General features: G+C 50.6%; 3 protein-coding genes across 4 annotated transcripts; 2 read left to right on the forward strand and 1 right to left on the reverse strand.

Moving 5' to 3' along the window:
- Positions 1–1,896: 1,896 nt before the first annotated feature.
- MADCAM1 (mucosal vascular addressin cell adhesion molecule 1) lies at positions 1,897–9,753 on the forward strand (the record flags this gene model as incomplete). The annotated part of the gene is made up of 4 exons (XM_077922043.1): positions 1,897–2,176; positions 3,995–4,309; positions 6,876–7,589; positions 9,025–9,753. Coding segments are annotated over 4 exons (1,416 nt in total), but the record flags the coding sequence as incomplete, so codon positions are not given.
- A 2,506-nt stretch (positions 9,754–12,259) lies between these two features.
- On the reverse strand, positions 12,260–16,374 carry LOC114588504 (uncharacterized). Of its 2 annotated transcripts, none has more exons than XM_028713852.2 (2): positions 15,741–16,374; positions 12,260–14,274 (listed from the first exon to the last, which is right to left on the reverse strand). In XM_028713852.2, the coding sequence occupies exon 2, from the start codon at positions 14,266–14,268 to the stop codon at positions 13,552–13,554; it is 717 nt and encodes a 238-aa protein (XP_028569685.2). In that variant the 5' UTR covers positions 14,269–14,274; positions 15,741–16,374; the 3' UTR covers positions 12,260–13,551. The 2 variants fall into 2 exon arrangements, with proteins under 2 accessions (XP_028569685.2, XP_077777913.1); XM_077921787.1 differs by having other exon boundaries at positions 12,260–14,297.
- Positions 16,375–16,380: 6 nt separating this feature from the next.
- TPGS1 (tubulin polyglutamylase complex subunit 1) lies at positions 16,381–18,565 on the forward strand. The gene is made up of 2 exons (XM_028713851.2): positions 16,381–16,758; positions 17,738–18,565. Exons 1-2 carry the CDS (start codon positions 16,406–16,408, stop codon positions 18,267–18,269), a joined length of 885 nt encoding a protein of 294 aa, XP_028569684.2. The 5' UTR covers positions 16,381–16,405; the 3' UTR covers positions 18,270–18,565.
- Positions 18,566–19,275: the final 710 nt, after the last annotated feature.

Consider the following 19,275-nt stretch of genomic DNA (forward strand, 5'->3'; position numbering starts at 1 on the left):
ACCGTATTTTTTGCTCTATAAGACTCACTTTTTCCCTCCTAAAAAGTAAGGGGAAATGTGTATGTGTCTTATGGAGCGAATGCAGGCTGCGCAGCTATCCCAGAAGCCAGAACAGCAAGAGGAATTGCTGCTTTCACTGTTCAGCGATCCCTCTTGCTGTTCTGGCTTCTGGGATTCAGAATATTTTTTTTCTTGTTTTCCTCCTCCAAAAACTAAGTGCGTCTTATGGTCTGGTGTGTCTTATAGAATGAAAAATACAGTGCTATGTTTATGAAGATGGATGATATACTTAATTAATTAAGTGGTAATATGCTGTATGTATCTTTTTTCTCTTTTTCTTTTTCTTTTCTTTTTTTGTTTTTATTATTGTAAAAAAATCTTTACTATGTTTGTCTACTGAAAATGATAACTATTATTTGAAAAAAAAATGCATTTTTTTAAAAAGAGAGAAAAATAAATAAATGCTGTTCCCTCCGCCTTCCGCAACCTTCCCATTAAACAACAATAAAAAGGCAATTTCCCCCATGACCGTCCCAGCAGAAAAAATTGCAACGTTTTCCATTAGCATCTCGGCAAATTGCCGTTTGCAAAAGGAAAAAGTGCATTGTTTGGTTTTGTTTCCCCCCAATTGTTATTTTTTTAAAAAGGAGAAGATTTCTTGCACGACTAAACAGATTTCGTTGGCTGCTTTCCTCCGCACCTTGCCTGAGCAAGTCGGCTCCCGGACCTTTTAATGGAACGAGGTTGCCCAGGGGTGTTGGGGTGACAGTGAAAAGACAAGTCAGAAAGGCAAAGTATCGCTGAAAGGATGCGGAATTCGCTTTGGGCGGGGGGAAGAAATACAAAAAACTTGGGGCGCCTTACAGAACCGATTGCCACTAGATGTGTGGGCCATAATAATAATGATGGTGATGATAATAAATTTATTTATACACCGCTCTCCCCGGCCAGAGCCGAGCTCAGGGCGGCTAACACCAGTAAAATTACAGTAAGAACATAATAAGTGGGGGGGGGGGGGACCAATTTAAAATACAGGTTAAAATGCAATTGAAAATGCAGCCTCGTTTTAAAAGTAGCCCATTATGGCACTGAACCTTCATAGTTTCGTTTTATCCTTATCTGAGAGCCACCTTGCGTGCATTTGTTGGCTGCATGTCTACGGAACTCCTTGCCACAAGATGTTAGCATGTCACCCGTTCAGAACTGGCTTCGAAACTGCCCTTGCAACGCCTTTTAAATCTAAGGCACTTCTAATTAATTACTCCTCACAAAACTTCTTGCAAACCTACAAACGTCGTCTGATCTTCACAAATACTTTTCAAATAGTCCGTAAATTTACTCCAGTCTTCCGTGAGTTTCTGGTCCCGCCGGTTTCGAATCCTTCCTGTTAGTTTATCTAGTTCTGCATAGTCTATTAACTTCATCCTCCATTCTTCAGTCGTTGGTAACTCTTCTTGCTTCCATTTTTGGGCCAATAATATTCTTGCTGCTGTTATTGCATATAAAAAGAGCTTACCTTCCTTTCTATTTATATCACTCCCAACAATGCCCAGTAAAAATGCTTCTGGTTTCTTTATAAATGTATATTTCAACATTTTTTTTCATCTCATTATGGATCATCTCCCAGAAGCATTTCACCTTTTTACATTCCCACCACATGTGATAAAATGTTCCCTCTTTTTCTTGACATTTCCAACATTTATTCCTGACTTTATACATTTTCGCTAACTTGTATACCATCTATACATCCTTTTCATCACATTTTCTTTTAGGGCATTGCATGCAGTAAATTTTAAACCTTCTTTCCATAATTTCACCCAATCACTCAGCTGTATATTATACCCAAAATCTTTAGCCCAGTGAATCATAACCGACTTAACCTCCTCATCCTTCAAATGCCATTCAACAGGTCTTCCCAGTTCCGTCCTGACCGTCCACCCTCAGAAGGCGCTGGTGGAACTGGGAGGCTTCGTCCGGCTGACCTGCTCCACGGACTGCCCTGGCGGCAAGGTCCAGTGGGAAGGCTTGGACATTGAGCAGGGCGAAGTCTTCTCCAACAAGACTCACAGCATCCTCACCATCGCCAAAGCCACCGTCAGCATGGAAGGAGCCAAATTCTGCACAGGACAGTGCAGGGGGACCTCCGGACAGAAGAAGGTGGATCTGCAGGTGTACTGTAAGTGCCGAGATGGAGGCGAAGGGGGTGGCCGGGGGGAACCTTCCACATGCCAAGCGCCCGCTCTGCCCCTGAGGTCACAGCTGCCTGCAGAAGGGGCCTCATGTGGTGTCAAGGACACCTGCTTTGCATGCAGAAGGTGTTCAGAGTTGAGGTGCACACTCAGCGTGCTCAGAAGGGTTTAAGGCAGCTGGTCTAGGAATCTGGACATCTCCGTCTCGTCCTTTGACATTAGGCTGTCAATCAGAATCTGAACCATAGCTGTCAACTGTCCCTTATTTGGCGGGAAAGCCCCTTATCCCAGGGCCGTGTCCCGCTGCTGTCCCTTATTGATGATGTCCCTAAAATTTCCCGGGTTTCATGTTCGCCCGGCTCGGGAGGGAAGCGGCGGCTCAGGGTCCTCCACCGCGAGAGAGAGAGCGTGCGCACGAGCTGCTGCGTCTCCATCTCTCCCTTTTCTCCCTCAGGGGCACGTCGTGAGGAGACGGGTGGCGGCGGGCGGGCAGGCAGCCCCTCTCTTGCGAGACTTCCGCCACACTGCCAGGGGAAGTCGGAGGCGGCGGTGGCTGAGGAGGCGACCTGAGGGAGGAGAAAGAGGAGGGGATGGGGAGGGACGCAGAAGGGCAGTGCTTCAGCAGCTGCCGCGGTGCCGCAACCGCCTCATGCCAGGCTCGTGGGCAGCGTGGGCGAGAGTCTCTCGGGCAGGGAAGGGCCGATGGAACTCCTCGCGCCAGGACGACGGCAGCCCCGACGTGCTGCTTAGCATCCCCTCCAACCAGTGCAGCATCTTAATGTAGCGATTTCCCCCTCTGCATCCCTTTCATAACTCTGTTTTTATAAATCATTTGTCCATCCGTAGTTCAAATTTTTACTACAAGTTTTCTGTCAATCCTACCAATGGATGTAACTCTTGACAATAGCTTTCCAACTAAATTATAAACTTCCCCCATTCTTTATTAAAGAGGTCCTCTTCCTGGTTTCCAATTCTGCCTGTAAGCCTGGGAAACCCAGCCAGATGGGTGGGGTATAAATAAATTATGATTATGATTATTTTAAAAATTTATTGATTTTCACAAAATTATAAACAAACACATGAAACAAACATAAATCATAACCTTCTTAACAATTACACTTATTAACATTGTTAAGTGACTTCCTCGCTTCCCCTCGGTTGAATGTCAATGCAAATCCTTTTAACGGTTCTTACAAAACTTAACTTGGAACGTTAACATCCTTAGATCTTTCCATTTTGAAATTAAGCATATTAATTCATCACTTAACTTATATAAAATCCTAAGCCAGTTAAGTATCTGCAAGCTGTTTCCGATTGATTTAGCTTGACATATTTAACTAAGTAATCATTAAATTTAAAGGTAAAGGTAAAGGTACCCCTGCCCGTACGGGCCAGTCTTGCCAGACTCTAGGGTTGTGCGCCCATCTCACTCAAGAGGCCGGGGGCCAGCGCTGTCCGGAGACACTTCCGGGTCACGTGGCCAGCGTGACGAAGCTGCTCTGGCGAGCCAGAGCCGCACACGGAACGGCGTTTACCTTCCCGCCAGTAAGCGGTCCCTATTTATCTACTTGCACCCGGGGGTGCTTTCGAACTGCTAGGTTGGCAGGCGCTGGGACCAAACGACGGGAACGCACCCCGCAGCGGGGATTCGAACCGCCGACCTTTCGATCGGCAAGCCCTAGGCGCTGAGGCTTTTACCCACAGCGCCACCCGCGTCCCTTAATCATTAAATTTAGTTGTTTATTATTATTATTATTATTATTATTATTATTATTATTATTAATGCCCCACGGGCTGTTTTCCAGCTTTCCCCGATGCCTTGCAACTGGACTCTGAGCCGAAGATTATGAGGACTGGGCAGCCCGCTCGTCTCGTCTGCTCCTTGAGCAAGGTGTACCCTCCGGGCTCTCTGACGTTGACCTGGTTCCGGGGAGAGGAGAGGCTGGAGGCTACGAAGGTGGAAGACGACATGGTGGATTTTGAGCAGCAGCTGATGTTTTATAGCTCCGTCCTTGAGGTCCCGGCGGCCGCAGAGGGAGCAACCTACAAGTGCGAAGCTACTCTGGAGGTCGAGACGGATACCTTCCGCCAATCCAGGGTGGCCGCCGTGAACCCCCAAAGTAAGCTTTGACCGTGTGTGAAACCCACATGGAGGAGACACAAGCCTAAGAGCAATGCTCCCCTACCTGCTTTCACGCCTACTAAGCCCCTGATTGCTTTAAGGTAAAGGTAAAGGGACCCCTGACCATTAGGTCCAGTCATGGCCGACTCTGGGGTTGCGGCGCTCATCTCGCTTTATTGGCCGAGGGAGCCGGCGTACAGCTTCTGGGTTTTGTGGTCAGCAGGACTAAGCCGCTTCTGGCGAACCAGAGCAGCGCATGGAAATGCCATTTACCTTCCTGCCGGAGTGGTACCTATTTATCTACTTGCACTTTGACATGCTTTCAAACTGCTAGGTTGGCAGGAACAGGGACCGAGCAACGGGAGCTCACCCCATCGTCGCGGGGATTCGAACCGCCGACCTTCTAATCGGCAAGCCTTAGGCTCTGTGGTTTAATCCACAGCGCCACCTGCGTCCCTGATTGCTTTATCCTCCCTGAATTTGTCCCATCAGATTGAGGTTGAATCCTGACAAGACAGAAGTACTGTTTTAGGGGGACAGGGGGCAGGCAGGTGTGGAAGACTCCCTGGTACTGAATGGGGTCACTGTGCCCTTGAAGGACCAGGTGTGCAGCCTGGGAGTCATTCTGGACTCACAGCTGTCCATGGAGGCGCAGGTCCATTCTGTGTCCAGGGAAGCTGTCTACCAGCTCCATCTGGTACGCAGGATGAGACCCTCCCTGCCCACAGACTGTCTCGCCAGAATGGTGCATGCTCTGGTTATCTCCCGCTTGGACTACTGTCATGCGCTTTCCATGGGGCTGCCTTTGACCTGGAAACCACAACTAATCCAGAATGCAGCAGCTAGACTGGTGACTGGGAGCGGCTGCCGAGACCACATAACACTGGTCCTGAAAGACCTACATTGACTCCCAGTATGTTTCCAAGCACAATTCAAAGTGTTGGTGCTGACCTTCAAAGCCCTAAATGGCCTTGGTCCTGTATACCTGAAGGAGCGTCTCCACCCCCATCTTCCAGCCCAGACACCGAGATCCAGCTCCGAGGGCCTTCTGGCGGTTCCCTCCCTGCGAGAAGCGAGGTTACAGGGAACCAGGCAGAGGGCCTTCTCGGTAGTGGCACCCGCCCCGTGGAACACCCTTCCATCAGATGTCAAGGAAATAAACAACTATCTGACTTTTAAAAGACATCTGAAGGCAGCCCTGTTTAGGGAAGTTTTTAATGTTTGATGTTTGTGTTTTTAACATTCTGTTGGGAGCTGCCCAAAGTAGCTGGGGAAACCCAGTCTGATGGGTGGGGTATATATAATAAATCATTATTATTATTAAAGCTCTCCGTGTTGATGGCTGTCGCTGCCTCCTGTGGCAGGTAGTTCCACAGCTCAACTACATGCTGGAGGGAGGCTTTTTTTTTTAATCTGTCCTGAATCTTCCAGCATAGTATGCCTTGGGGGACAACTGCTAGCTCTATTCCTGGGTTGTAGATGCCACAACCTCTCACGCAGAGGGAAAACACCCCACCCACACAAACAGGATAGTACCTTAACTCCCAGAAGGCCCCCATCAGCTCTGGATCATTTAGAGATCCAAACGCATAAATCGGCTTTTTCAAATCCGGATGCTTTGGACTACAAATCCCATCATCCCTTACCTTTGGTCAGGGCTGGCAGGAGCCGTGGCTCAAAGCATTGGAGGGCACTGTGTTGGGGGAAGGCTGGTGTTACATTAAAAATATGGCATCAATGCTCAGCCCTTGCTGATAAAAAAGAACTGGCCCAGATTAATCAACGGCTTGAGAGCAGTACATGTGAAAAGGATCTAGGAGTCTTGGTTGACCACAAACTTGACATGAGCCAACAGTGTGACGCGGCAGCTAAAAAAGCCAATGCAATTCTGGGCTGCATCAATAGGAGTATAGCATCTAGATCAAGGGAAGTCATAGTGCCACTGTATTCTGCTCTGGTCAGACCTCACCTGGAGTACTGTGTCCAGTTCTGGGCACCACAGTTCAAGAAGGACACTGACAAACTGGAACGTGTCCAGAGGAGGGCAACCAAAATGGTCAAAGGCCTGGAAACGATGCCTTATGAGGAACGGCTAAGGGAGCTGGGCATGTTTAGCCTGCAGAAGAGGAGGTTAAGGGGTGATATGATAGCCATGTTCAAATATATAAAAGGATGTCATAAAGAGGAGGGAGAAAGGTTGTTTTCTGCTGCTCCAGAGAAGCGGACACGGAGCAATGGATCCAAACTACAAGAAAGAAGATTCCACCTCAACATTAGGAAGAACTTCCTGACAGTAAGAGCTGTTTGACAGTGGAATTTGCTGCCAAGGAGTGTGGTGGAGTCTCCTTCTTTGGAGGTCTTTAAGCAGAGGCTTGACAACCATATGTCAGGAGTGCTCTGATGGTGTTTCCTGCTTGGCAGGGGGTTGGACTCGATGGCCCTTGTCGTCTATTCCAACTCTATTATTCTATGATTCTATTCTAACTAAACTCTAGTTGATTAATCCGCTGGTGAAAATCTTGCGAATGCTTTTTTTTAAAGATGCAAAATCCTTTGGTTCACAGCCACACAGGTGCCCAGCGCTACAGAGGAGGCCACCTTTGCTCTCGTGACGGAAAGAACGAGCCACGTGGCTACTCTGGAGTCGGCCATCACCGAGCCGCCGGCGACCACCCAGGGCCTTCCCCTTCTCTCCACCGAGCCCCCGACCACAACGTCGACCGCTTTTCCCACCCCAGAACCCCTTCCGGAAAAGAGTAGCCCTTCCCCGACAAGGAATCCTGTTGCGGAGGTGCAGACGAGCTCTCAGAATCCTGGGACCGGGGCCAACACCGTGCAAGTCCCTGTCTTGACATCGACGGAGACCCCAGCGACTTCGCAACCCCCTCGCTTGACAGATGAGCCACCTACCACCGCGCCCGTCCCCGCCACGGCCAGCAGCCTCGCCACTCGTTCCGCCGAAAAGCCACGCAGCTCCTCCGCCACTACGGACCCCTCCAGAGACCCCTGCCGCCCCGTCATCACCCCTGTCCCCACTCAAGGCAGCACGGGGGGCACCCTGCGGATCACGTGCCTCGCGGCCGACTGCGGCAAAGACGTCCAGGTCCGGTGGGTGGAGACGCCTGTGGCTAAGTCCCGGTACCACCAGGAAGAAGCTGAGGGCCGGTCCACCCTGGTTGTGGAGAGCGTCTCCCTGGAGCATCAAGGGGTCTACCGGTGTGTTGCGATAGCCAGCCAGCCTCGCATGGCCAGCTTGACCATCTCCATCGTGCCTAATGGTGAGTACACAGGGGCTCCTTGTCGTTTCATTTTGGCCTCCGCAAAAGCCCTGCTGCCCATTGCGGGCCAACCGCCCATCATCGCCTAGGGGGTCCTCCCTTCTTGGCCTTTTGAATCCCTAGGGTCTCTGTGTTGTTGTTTAGTTGTGTCCGCCTCTTCGTGACCCCCTGGACCAGAGCACGCCAGGCACTCCTGTCTTCTGCTGCCTCCCACACTTTGGTCAAACTCATGTTAGCAGCTTCGAGAACCCTGTCCCACCATCTCGTCCTCTGTCGCCCACTTCTCCTTGGGCCCTCCATCTTTCCCAACATCAGGGTCTTTTCCAGGGAGTCTTCTCTTCTCATGAGGTGGCCAAAGTCTTGGAGCCTCAGCTTCAGGATCTGTCCTTCCAGTGAGCACTCAGGGCTGATTTCCTTCCGAATGGAGAGGTTTGATCTTCTTGCAGTCCATGGGACTCTCAAGAGTCTCCTCCAGCACCAGAATTCAAAAGCATCCATTCTTGGGCGATCAGCCTTCTTTATGGTCCAGCTCTCACTTCCATACATCACTACTGGGAAAACCAGAGCTTTAGCTATACGGACCTTTGTCGGCAAGGTGATGTCTCTGCTTTAGGGTCTCTGTACCAGAACTGGTTTTTATTCCACTGGCTGAGTCATGTAAAAACACCAGGCAGGCCCCACAAATAACCCAGTCCCAGCGAGCTGGACCAATGTTCTGACTTGGTATAAGGTGACTTCCTATGTTCCAGAGCAGGGATCGGCAAACTTTTTCAGCAGGGGGCCGGTCCAGAGTCCCTCAGACCCTGTGGGGGGCCAGAGTATATTTTTTTGGAGGGGGGGAATGAACGAATTCCTATGCCCCATAAATAACCCAGAGATGCGTTTTAAATAAAAGCGCACATTCTACTCATGTAAAAACACGCTGATTCCCGGACCGTCCGCGGGCCGGATTGAGAAAGCGATTGGGCCGCATCCTGCCCACAGACCTTAGCTTGCCTACCCCTGAGTTAGATCATCCCTTATGGAAGATGCGCGGCAGACTTTCTGGCTACAGTGGTACCTCGGGATACATACGCTTCAGGTTACATACGCTTCAGGTTACAGACTCCACTAACCCAGAAATAGTGCTTCAGGTTAAGAACTTTGCTTCAGGATAAGAGCAGAAATCGTGCTCCGGCGGCGCGGCGGCAGCAGGAGGCCCCATTAGCTAAAGTGGTGCTTCAGGTTAAGAACAGTTTCAGGTTAAGAACGGACCTCCGGAACGAATTAAGTACTTAACCCAAGGTACCACTGTATTTCTAAAGTGGAGGGGGGTGTTGGGGGGAGTTACTGCCTCGGCACCAGATTCGCCATAGATTGCGCCAGGATTCTTGCGGTTACGGGAACCGCTGAATTGTACACCGCTCACGCTGTCTCCCTTTCTGTCTCTCTCCAGCTACTTTCAGCACAGAAACCGCCGTCGCCATCGGAAGCACCGGCTCCCTCTTGGGGGTTGTCATTACCGGTTACGTGGCCCGTCGCTTGTGGCGGCGGCGCGGCTAGGATCCGGCGGCTCTGCTGACACCCGCCTGTTCCGGTGCTGTTCTCTCTGCAGCAGTTACCGTGTTTTCCCCCTGAATTTTTCTGGGGCGCCTCTCCTGCCAGCTGCTGCTACTAGAGGGGACCCGCAGGACGACTCGAGAGGTTTCTTTCTGTGGTTCCTGGGGTCACAGAGAAGAGGCAAGTCCAGCAGAGGCCCCCTACCACCCCGGCGGAGGGTGGTCGACTCTCCCCACCCACCAATCCATAGCTGTCAACTTACAGATTTGAAAATAAGGGACCAGCAGCCTCGAAAATAAGGGATCAGCAGCCAAAATAAGGGATTTTCAAAGCACAGGTATGTTCAACTTCTGAGCCCCTCCGAGCCAAAGGCAGAAAGCCCAGCCAGCAGCCAAACGGAGCCTCAAGCGGTGGTTCCCACAGCGCAGCAACCCGGCAAAGGGGATGCAGCAAGGGAAACCACCGTCCCCTCTCCGCTGGGAAGCGCTGAGCAAAGGCGAGTCCCCAGGCAACGCGGCCGATTTGATCGGCACAAGGCATGCAAGCTCCACCCCCCAGTCGTTCTTGGACTCCTTATTGGGTGAGCAACGCAGCCAAGCAACCCAGTTGGAGCCTCCCTCCTCCCTGGCCGGCAGGGAGGGAGGAAGGGAGAGGAGCTGCTTCCTTTGAAACCCGGGAAATTTAAGGGACATCATCAATAAGGGACAGCAGCGGGACATGGCGATAGGATAAGGGACTTTCCCGCCAAATAAGGGACAGTTGACAGCTATGCACCAATCGACAGGAACAACTTCTGCCAAGACTGAAACCATACGCCGGAATCCTAAGGGGTTTAGGAGGTCATCCGAGTCTAGCTGTCCAGTCAAACACTGGTCCCTCCTTGACATTTTTTGAGGCCAAGACCCTAAGCACAGGTTGCTTCTGACTGCACTTGAAATTCAGCGAGTTTTGAGTTGGCCTTTTTTCAGGGCAGCGGGCAGAAGGCGAACAGTTGCTCCAGAGTTTTGAACACTGCAGAAAAGAGACTGGAGAGGAACTATCCTTAGAGGTGTGGGCCCAACATCTCCTCCATTTCTCCCTCTTTCCCAACTCTTGGGCTTGAGACGTCAATAGCTGGGTTTGCTGGCTGGCCAACAAATCCCCAAGCACAAATTAAATCAGGTATTTCTTTGTGGACTTTTAATTCTCAGGGACGCAGGTGGCGCTGTGGGTTAAACCACTGAGCCTAGGACTTGCCGATCAGAAGTTTGGCGGTTCGAATCCCCGCGACGGGGTGAGCTCCCGTTGCTCGGTCCCTGCTCCTGCCAACCTAAGCAGTTTGAAAGCACGTCAAAGTGCAAGTAGATAAATAGGTACCGCTCCGGCAGGAAGGGAAACGGCATTTCCGTGCGCTGCTCTGGTTCGCCACATGACCCGGAAGCTGTACGCTGGCTCCCTCGGCCAGTAAAGCAAGATGAGCGCTGCAACCCCAGAGTCGGACACGACTGGACCTAATGGTCAGGGGTCCCCTTACCTTTTTTTAATTGTCAGAGGTTGCGGCGATGACTACAGCCTTAGGCTGCCGAGCATCACAGAATCGTAGAATTGGGACATCTGTGACACGGGAATCTTACTCAATGCGGGACTCGAATCCACAACCCTGTGATTGAGAGTCTCCTTCTCTACTGACTGAGCTATCCCCCAGGGCTCTTCTGGTCTTTTTTATGGAGGGCAGATGTGTCAATTTGCTAGTGATGGAACCTCCACAGTCAGGGGAAGTCTCTCTGGGTTGTCCGATACTTAAAACAGAAGGGCGGGCGCTAAGCAAATTTTTGCTCCCATTAAGTGAGTTCATCCAGAAATGCCTTTGTCAACCGCAGCCACATCCATAAACGGATTGCTTTGTATATAAGTCATATCTATTGTACATACAGTTGTTTTTTGTACAGATTACCACCGCTGTAATTAAACAGGGTTCTTTTCCACATCCTGTCGGCTTTGTATGATCTTAACGAGCCTTAAACCTAAAGCAGCCCCATCTGTCGTGGGAAGACGGGATTCCTCAACTGCTTAGAGGACAGCTTCTTCTATTTCAGCGGTTCTCCACCTGTGGGTCCCCAGATGTTGTCGGACTACAACTCCCATCATCCCTGAGCTCCGGCCTTGCTAGCTAGGGGTGATGGGAGTTGTAGTTCAACAACATCTGGGGACCCACAGCTTGAGAAAGGCTGTTCTATTTCATGGGTAGGCAAACTAAGGCCCAGGGGCTGGATCCAGACCAATCACCTTCTAAATCCGGTCCGCAGACGGTCCGGGAATCAGCGTGTTTTCACATGAGTAGAATGTGTCCTTTGATTTAAAAGGCATCTCTGGGTTATTTGTGGGGCCTGCCTGGTGTTTATACATGAGTAGAATGTGTGCTTTTATTTAAACTGCATCTCTGCTTAAATAAAACACTTTTCAAAATATAGTCCGGCCCCCCACAAGGTCTGAGGGACAGTGGAAAGGCTGAAAAAGTTTGCTGACCCCTGTAAATCTATTTCTTAGAGGAGGGGGGCTGCGCTACGTGACAGAACCCCTGCTTTGCATCCAGAAGGGCCCAGCTCCAATCCTTGGTCCCGCCAGTTAATAGGATCAGGGAGGAGATACAAGGGGCAGGTGATGGATCTGAAAGACCAGGCACTGCCAATCAGTGCTGGCTAAACCACAGAGCCTAGGACTTGCCGATCAGAAGGCCGGCGGTTTGAATCCCTGCGATGACGGGGTGAGTTCCCGTTGCTCGGTCCCTGCTCCTGCCAACCTAGCAGTTCGAAAACACGTCAAAGTGCAAGTAGATCAATAGGTACCACTCCGGCGGGAAGGTAAACGGCATTTCCGTGCGCTGCTCTGGTTCACCAGAAGTGTCTTAGTCATGCTGGCCACATGACAGCTGTACGCTGTCTTGGCCAATAGAGCGAGATGAGCGCCGGAACCCCAGAGTCGGTCACGACTGGACCTAATGGTCAGGGGTACCTTTACCTTTACCTAATATGGGGATTAGCAGCTAATAAAAGTTTGGGGGCTCTTTTGTTTGGAGCTTCCAAAGACGCAACCGTCTTCCATAAAGACCAAGCCTACTGGCTGCTGTTTAATAATAATAATAATAATAATAATAATAATAATAATAATAATTTATTTATACCCTGCCCATCTGGCTAAGTTTCCCCAGCCACTCTGGGCGGCTTCCAATCAAGTGTTAAAAACAATACAGCATTAAATATTAAAAACTTCCCTAAACAGGGCTGCCTTCAGATGTCTTTTAAAAAGAAGATGGCTGCTTATTTCCTTCACATCTGAAGGGTGTTCCACAGGGCAGGCGCCACTACCGAGAAGGCCCTCTGTCTGGTTCCCTGTAACCTCACTTCTCACAATGAGGGAACCGCTAGAAGGCCCTCGGAGCTGGTTCTCAGTGTCCGGGCTGGACAATGGGGGTGGAGACGCTCCTTCAGGTATACAGGACCGAGGCCGTTTAGGGCTTTCAAGCTCAGCACTGACACTTTGAATTGTACTGGGAGCCAATGTAGGTCTTTCAGGACTGGTGTTATATGGTCTTGGTGGCCACTCTCAGTCACCAGTCTAGCTGCTACATTCTGGATTAGTTGCAGTTTCTGGGTCACCTTCTAAGGTAGCCCCACAGAGAGCGCATTGGAGTAGTCTAAGAAAGAGATAACCAGAGCATGCACCACTCTGGCAAGACAGTCCGGGCAGGGAGGGTCTCATCCTGCGTACCAGATGGAGCCGCCCTGGACACAGAACTGACCTGCGCCTCCATGGACAGCTGTGAGTCCAAAATGACTCCCAGGCTGCGCACCTGGTCCTTCAGGGGCTGGACAATGGGGGTGGAGACGTTCCTTCAGGGATACAGGACCAAGGCCGTTTAGGGCTTGAAAGGTCAGCACCAACATTTTGAATTGTGCTCGGAAACGTACTGGGAGCCAATGCAGATCTCTCAGGACCAGTGTTATGTGGTCTCGGCGGTCGCCCCCAGTCACCAGTCTAGCTGCCGCATTCTGGATTAGTTGTAGTTTCCGTGTCACCTTCAAAGGTAGCACCACGGACAGTGCATTGCAGTAGTCCAAGCGGGAGATAACCAGAGCATGCACCACTCTGGTGAGACAGTCTGCGGACAGGGAGGGTCTCATCCTGCATGCTAGATGGAGCTGCCCTGGACACAGAATTGACCTGCACCTCCATGGACAGCTGTGAGTCCAAAATGACTCCCAGGCTGCGCACCTGGTCCTTCGGGGGCACAGTTACCCCATTCAGGACCATGGAGTCCCCCACACCTGCCCGCCCACTGTCCCCCCAAAAACAGTACTTCTGTCTTGTCAGGATTCAACCTCAATCCATTAGCCACCACCCATCCTCCAACAGCCTCCAGGCACCTTTTTGTCCAAGGGAGCCCTCAGATTTCTCCGTTAGCAGTGTGCACGTTCCGCATGTGCTTTAAAAGGTTGGACTTGTGATTGAACGCCTTGGAGCACTGCTCGCAGCCGAAGGCCGGCTGGGCCTGGTGGGTGCGCCGGTGCTGCAGGAAGGTGGAGCGGTGGGTGAAGGCCTTGGCGCACTCGCCGCAGCGGTGCAGCCTCTCGCCCGTGTGCACCCTCTCGTGCTCCTTGACCGAGGCCTCCCACTTGAAGCGCCGGGCGCAGTGGGCGCAGGCGAAGGGCTTCTCCTGCGTGTGGATGCGCAGGTGCTTCACCAGGCAAGAGGTGCGCTTGAAGCGCTTGGGGCACTGGTGGCAGGCGAAGGGAGCCTCGTCCGAGTGCACCTTGCCATGCTTGTCCAGGTCGGCCCGCAGCTTGAAGCGCTTCCCGCAGGTCCGGCAGCGGAAGGGCCGCTTGGCCGAGTGCACAAGGCGGTGCTTGATGAGGTCAGCGCAGCGGGTGAAGGTCTTGGCGCAGCGCTTGCATTGGTAGGGTCGCTCGCCCGTGTGGATGCGCTGATGCTCGCGGAAGTTCGTCAGGTACTTGATGTCCTTCTCGCAGACGGCGCAGCGGAAGACGTCCACCTCGGCGGGAGCGGAGGGGGCCTGGGGGCGCCTCGACTTGCCCAGCCGGACCACCACCTTCCTCCTCTTCTTCCGGGGGCGGGTTTTAGGAGGGGCACGTCCAGCATCCATGAGTGCCTGGCAAAGATGGAGCAGAGGCTCTATGGGGGTGGTGGGGTAGATTTATTTATTCATTTCATAAAAGGCATGCACTGATTTATTGCAAAAGGAAAAGAAAGATTACTGGGAAATGATACTACAGTGGTACCTCGAGTTACAGACGCTTCAGGTTACGGACTCCGCTAACCCAGAAATAGTACCTCGGATTAAGAACTTTGCTTCAGGATGAGAACAGAAATTGCGCGGCGGCAGCTGGAGGCCCCATTAGCTAAAGTGGTGCTTCAGGTTAAGAACAGTTTCAGGTTAAGAACGGACCTCCGGAACGAATTAAGTACGTAACCAGAGGTACCACTGTATTCATTTCATAAAAGGCATACACTGATTTGTTGGAAAAGGAAAAGAAAGATTACTGGGAAATGATACTAGATTCAAGTAGGTAGCTGTGTTGGTCTGCTGTCATGGGTAAGCAAACTAAGGCCCGGGGGCCGGATCCGGCCCAATCGCCTTCTAAATCCGGCCCACAGACAGTCCAGGAATCAGCGTGTTTTTGCATGAGTAGAATGTGTGCTTTTATTTAAAATGCATCTCTGGGTTATTTGTGGGGCACAGGAATTGATTCATTCCCCACCTCCCCCAAAGGCTGAGGGACAGTGGACTGGCCCCCTGCTGACCCCTGGACTCTGCCATAGTCAAAATAAATTAAAACAATTCTTTTAAAAGATAGTTTAAAAAACTCTTCTTAAAAACCTAAAAAGTCCCTTAAAAGAATCAAATCTTCAAAAAAGTTATATGATCTAAGAAAGTATTTAAAAGAATCCTTCCAAAAGAATTTTATAATTATAAAATTAGAGAGCAACTGAGTCGTTTTAGGTATAAGCTTTCATGTTTGGTATAGGCTTCCAAATGAAGTGTGTTGTTTGTGTCAGTGTGTACCCCAGGCGTTCTGCTTTTAGTGCCGCTTCTCGATTTCATCCTCCGGACCCAAGCTTTGCAGTTTTGACTCTTTATTTCTCTATCCATTTTGATTGGGGGTAGAGGGAAGGAAAAAGAAGCAAACATATAAATAAACACAGGCACGTGCACCCAAGAGACAGAGATGCTCGTGGTTTCTCTGCCCCCACGCATGCTGGTTTTGCAACCAGGCTGAAAATTTAAATAAATTCTGGGGGGCGGGCAAATAGCAACAACACACAGGCTGATTAGCAACCCACACCCTTATTGATAAAGAAACAAATATCATGCAATCACTCCTGTGAGCATTGCAAAGCCCTTAATAGCTTTAAATTGTATTTCAATCAACTTGTTTTTATTATTGGTTGTTAGCCGCCCTGAGCCTGGAATTGGCTGGGGAGGGCGGGGTGTAAATAAAAATTTATTATTATTATTAATATTATTATTAAAGCCCTTAATAGCTTTGCAATGCTATTAGGCCCCCCCCCAAAAAATACCATGCAATCTCACTTTATGCAAACCCTACCACTTACTGGGCTCCAGCAAGAGGAGGCTGGGGATCAAATTGCCAACGGAAGCAGATAAAACTCCCCCAAGTCACAGCTCAGCCGGTACACTAAGAGAGATGGAAACAAAACCAGCCTTTTCTGGCATATTAAGGGTAAAGTCACGTTGCCCATACTAAAGATGGCTGCCTGCGCCTCACACCCGCCCAAACAGAACGCCTAGTTCGCCCTGCGAGTTGGCGCGGCGCTCTGATTGGCTGCTGTTCCAATTCTCGCGACACTTCCTCTATCCTGCAGTTTCGACGGAAATGGACTGCCATAGAGCAGGAAGGGATAGACTGGCCATGGGGGGGGGAAACACACACACTCGAATAACTATGATTTTTAAAAATATAATAATACTGGATATCTATCATCGATATGTTGACGCAAAGCAGCGCTGCCTTATGCCTTAGCAACTTGATGGTAGAGCGCGGCCTATACTTCCGGTAATGATGGAGGGCGGCGCTCTAGCCATCTCCCTATCTTCATGGTGGAAGCTGGGTTAAAAACAAGAATGGCGGTCGCTTCCCTCGCCGGCTTTTGATTGGCTGCTCGTCTCAAGAGCTCGAGGCGCGGCCCTCACCCAAAATGGCCGACGCGCGGCCCTCACTCAAGATGGCGGCCGTCGCTAAGCGGCGCCCTCAGACAAAATGGCGACCAGCGAGAAGCGGCGCTCGGCGGCGGCGGCCGGCGGGAGCGACCCGGCCCGGCCGTCCCTTCCCTCGAACGGCGCCCCGCCGGAGAGCGAGGCGGAGTTCCTCCTGCAGGCGGGCGTGAGCGACATGGTCCGCGAGGCCCTCCTGAAGGTGCTGGAGGCGCGGCCTGACGAGCCCGTCGGCTTCCTGGCCGGCTACTTCGAGAGGCTGGCGCAGGGCGGCCCTGAGGAGGCCGAGGCGGGAGAGGCCTTGTCGGCGGCCGACGGCGGCGGGGAGCCCCGGGGGCTGCTGCGGGGGCGCCTCGGGCGGGCCTTGTGGTACCTGAGCCTGGCTCACCACTCCCACAGGTGCGGCAGGTGGGAAGGAAGGCCGGGGCGGGAAAAACTACAGCGCCCAGAATGCACCGCGGCAAGATTCGGGGCTCTTTCGCTGTGCTTTGGCGCGCGGGGCCTCCTGGGACATGAAGTCTTTCCCCCTTTACCGTTTTTTCAGAGGAAAAGCGAATTATTATTGTTAGCTGCCCTGAGCCCGGCTTCCGGGATATAAATAAAAAAATATTATTTATTATTATTATTAGGAAGAGTGAACGCTTTAATTTTTTTCAATTTTTTTTTGTTTTCGCAACATTATAAACAAACAAACAAACACATAAGACAAACATAAATCATAGCCTTATTGAAAATTACACTTATTAACATTGTTAGGTAACTTCCTCGCTTCCCCTTGGTTGAATTTCATTGCATGTCCTTGTAACGGTTTTCCAAATCGCAGTTCTTGTAAAATTTAACGTAAACATTAACATCCTTAGATCTTCACATTAAGAAATTAAACATATTAATTCAACACTTAACATAAATAATATCCTAAGCCAATTAAATGTCTGCAAGCTGTTTTCAGTTAATTTAACTTAACGTATTTAGCTAAGTAATCATTAAATTTAATCCACTCTTCCTGATACTACTCCTTCAGGACGCGGACTCTTCCGGTTAGGTTGGCTAGCTCCGAAAAATCCATCATCTTCATCTGCCATTCTTGTATCGACCTCCCCCCGCCCTCCCAAAAGCATCCATTCTTTGGCGATCAGCCTTCTTTATGGTGCAGCTCTCACTTCCATACATCACTACTGGGAAAACCATAGCTTTAACTATACAGACCTTTGTTGGCAAGGTGATGTCTCTGCTTTTTAGTCAAAATGACTAGGTGGGAATTAATCATACCAAGGACAAAATTTCCTTACCGTAGCCAGATTATTCTCTCGCTCAATATCACTTAGGGCTCTGTCTAGTTAAATTGTCTGCTTTACCTGTTTTATGTTCCTTCCCGTAGGATGGCCTTTAACAACAACGTCAGTGTGGCCTATGATTCCCTGTCCGCCGCCGGCAGGCGCAAGAAGCCCGGAGTCAGCGGGAAGCTCTACAGCGAGCTGCTGAGACTGATGTGCCAAGACAAGGGCACGCCAGAAGACATCGCTCTGCCCCTGCTGAGCAAGGTCGGCTGCCGAGACCACGAGGCGGTGCCCTTTGACATCTTCCGCTACGGCGTCCTCACCTGCCTGGTCCTCCTCGAATTCCTGGCCAAGGCAGACTTGCTTTTCAACGCACTGGGCGGCGGCTCGGGGGCGGCGGACAAACGAGTCTGTGCGGCGGTCCTGGGGACCCTGGAAGACGCCCTTTGCCCCGCCGAAGTCGCAGCCCCCATCCGCTTCCTGGAGGCCGGGTCCAAGCTTGGGCCGGATTGCTTGGCTTCGGCCATGGACAAAGCGCTGGGTGAGCGGAAACCAAGCGTGGCCATGAAGAAAGAGGAGTTCCTCCAGAGAGCCTCGTCCATCTTCGTGGCGAGAGTGAAACCCGTTGAATGAGCTCTGAAGTGGGGCAGGTGGGTTTGTGTGTGTGTGTGTGCTTCGTCTGGTTCCCTGATCACCAACCTGGCGGTTCATCTAGGATAGAGAGACAATGCCAACTTCTTGTTTTGGGCCGGCGATGGAGAGAGATCGAAACGGAGCAACAATTTACCGACTTCGCTTTCTGAGGTTCAGTAGAGCTGCATGACTGATGTCCAAAACTGCTGCTCTTTTGTTGAGTAAATCTCATGTCAAACACTGGATAGGTTTGAAGGATGAAGGAGATATTTAAATTGGGTTATTTATATTGCAAACTGTCTCAGATTTCTTTCTTTCCTCTTCTTTTATTACACCACACAAGTCATTGCACCAGTCCACACCTTTTCTGGGTGTGCCCAGAATGTGGTCCCGGCTGCCCACCTTCCCCAGTCAGATTTTGGAAATTTGCACACAAGACCGGTGTTTTTTTACTGTGCTTTTTTTGCTCTCAATGCTGAACTGTGTGCTTAGACTTTTTAGATTTATTATTTCAGAACATAATACAGTGGTACCTCTGGTTGCAAAGGGGATCCGTTCCGGAGCCCCCTTCGCAATATGAGCAGAATGCAATCTGCGCTTGCGCGGGTCGCGATTCGCGATTCGCCACTTCTGCACATGCGCGTGACGTCATTTTGAGCGTCTGTGCATGTGTGAGCGGCGAAACCCGGAAGTAACCCTTTCCAGTACTTCCAGGTTGCCGCGGGACGCAACCTGAAAAGATTTAACCTGAAGCAAACGTAACAAGAGGTATGACTGCACATCGCTTGGTTGTTTAAAATAAACCACAAAAAACTCAAAAGCTGTTTTTGAAAGGAATTAAACAATAAAATTTTCAGCCAAAAGGAAAAAAAGAAACAGCTTAGAAAACTGCAATTTAAAACATTGAGAATAAACTAAAAGCAGGTTAGAACACACTTAATCATTTCTAGATATATGGATGGGATTGTCTTAACAAAAGTGTTTTTAGCCCACACCAAAAATAGTG

This window comes from Podarcis muralis, chromosome 18 (assembly GCF_964188315.1).
Source record: "Podarcis muralis chromosome 18, rPodMur119.hap1.1, whole genome shotgun sequence".
In the NCBI taxonomy this organism is placed as follows: Eukaryota; Metazoa; Chordata; class Lepidosauria; order Squamata; family Lacertidae; genus Podarcis; species Podarcis muralis.

Coding starts and splice junctions, on each gene's coding strand:
- TPGS1 (XM_028713851.2), top strand. CDS start 16,406: ATGGCGACCAGCGAGAAGCGGCGCTCGGCGGCGGCGGCCGGCGGGAGC. Junction 16,759..17,737: donor CTGGCTCACCACTCCCACAG/GTGCGGCAGGTG, acceptor TCCTTCCCGTAG/GATGGCCTTTAACAACAACG.
- LOC114588504 (XM_028713852.2), bottom strand. CDS start 14,268: ATGGATGCTGGACGTGCCCCTCCTAAAACCCGCCCCCGGAAGAAGAGG.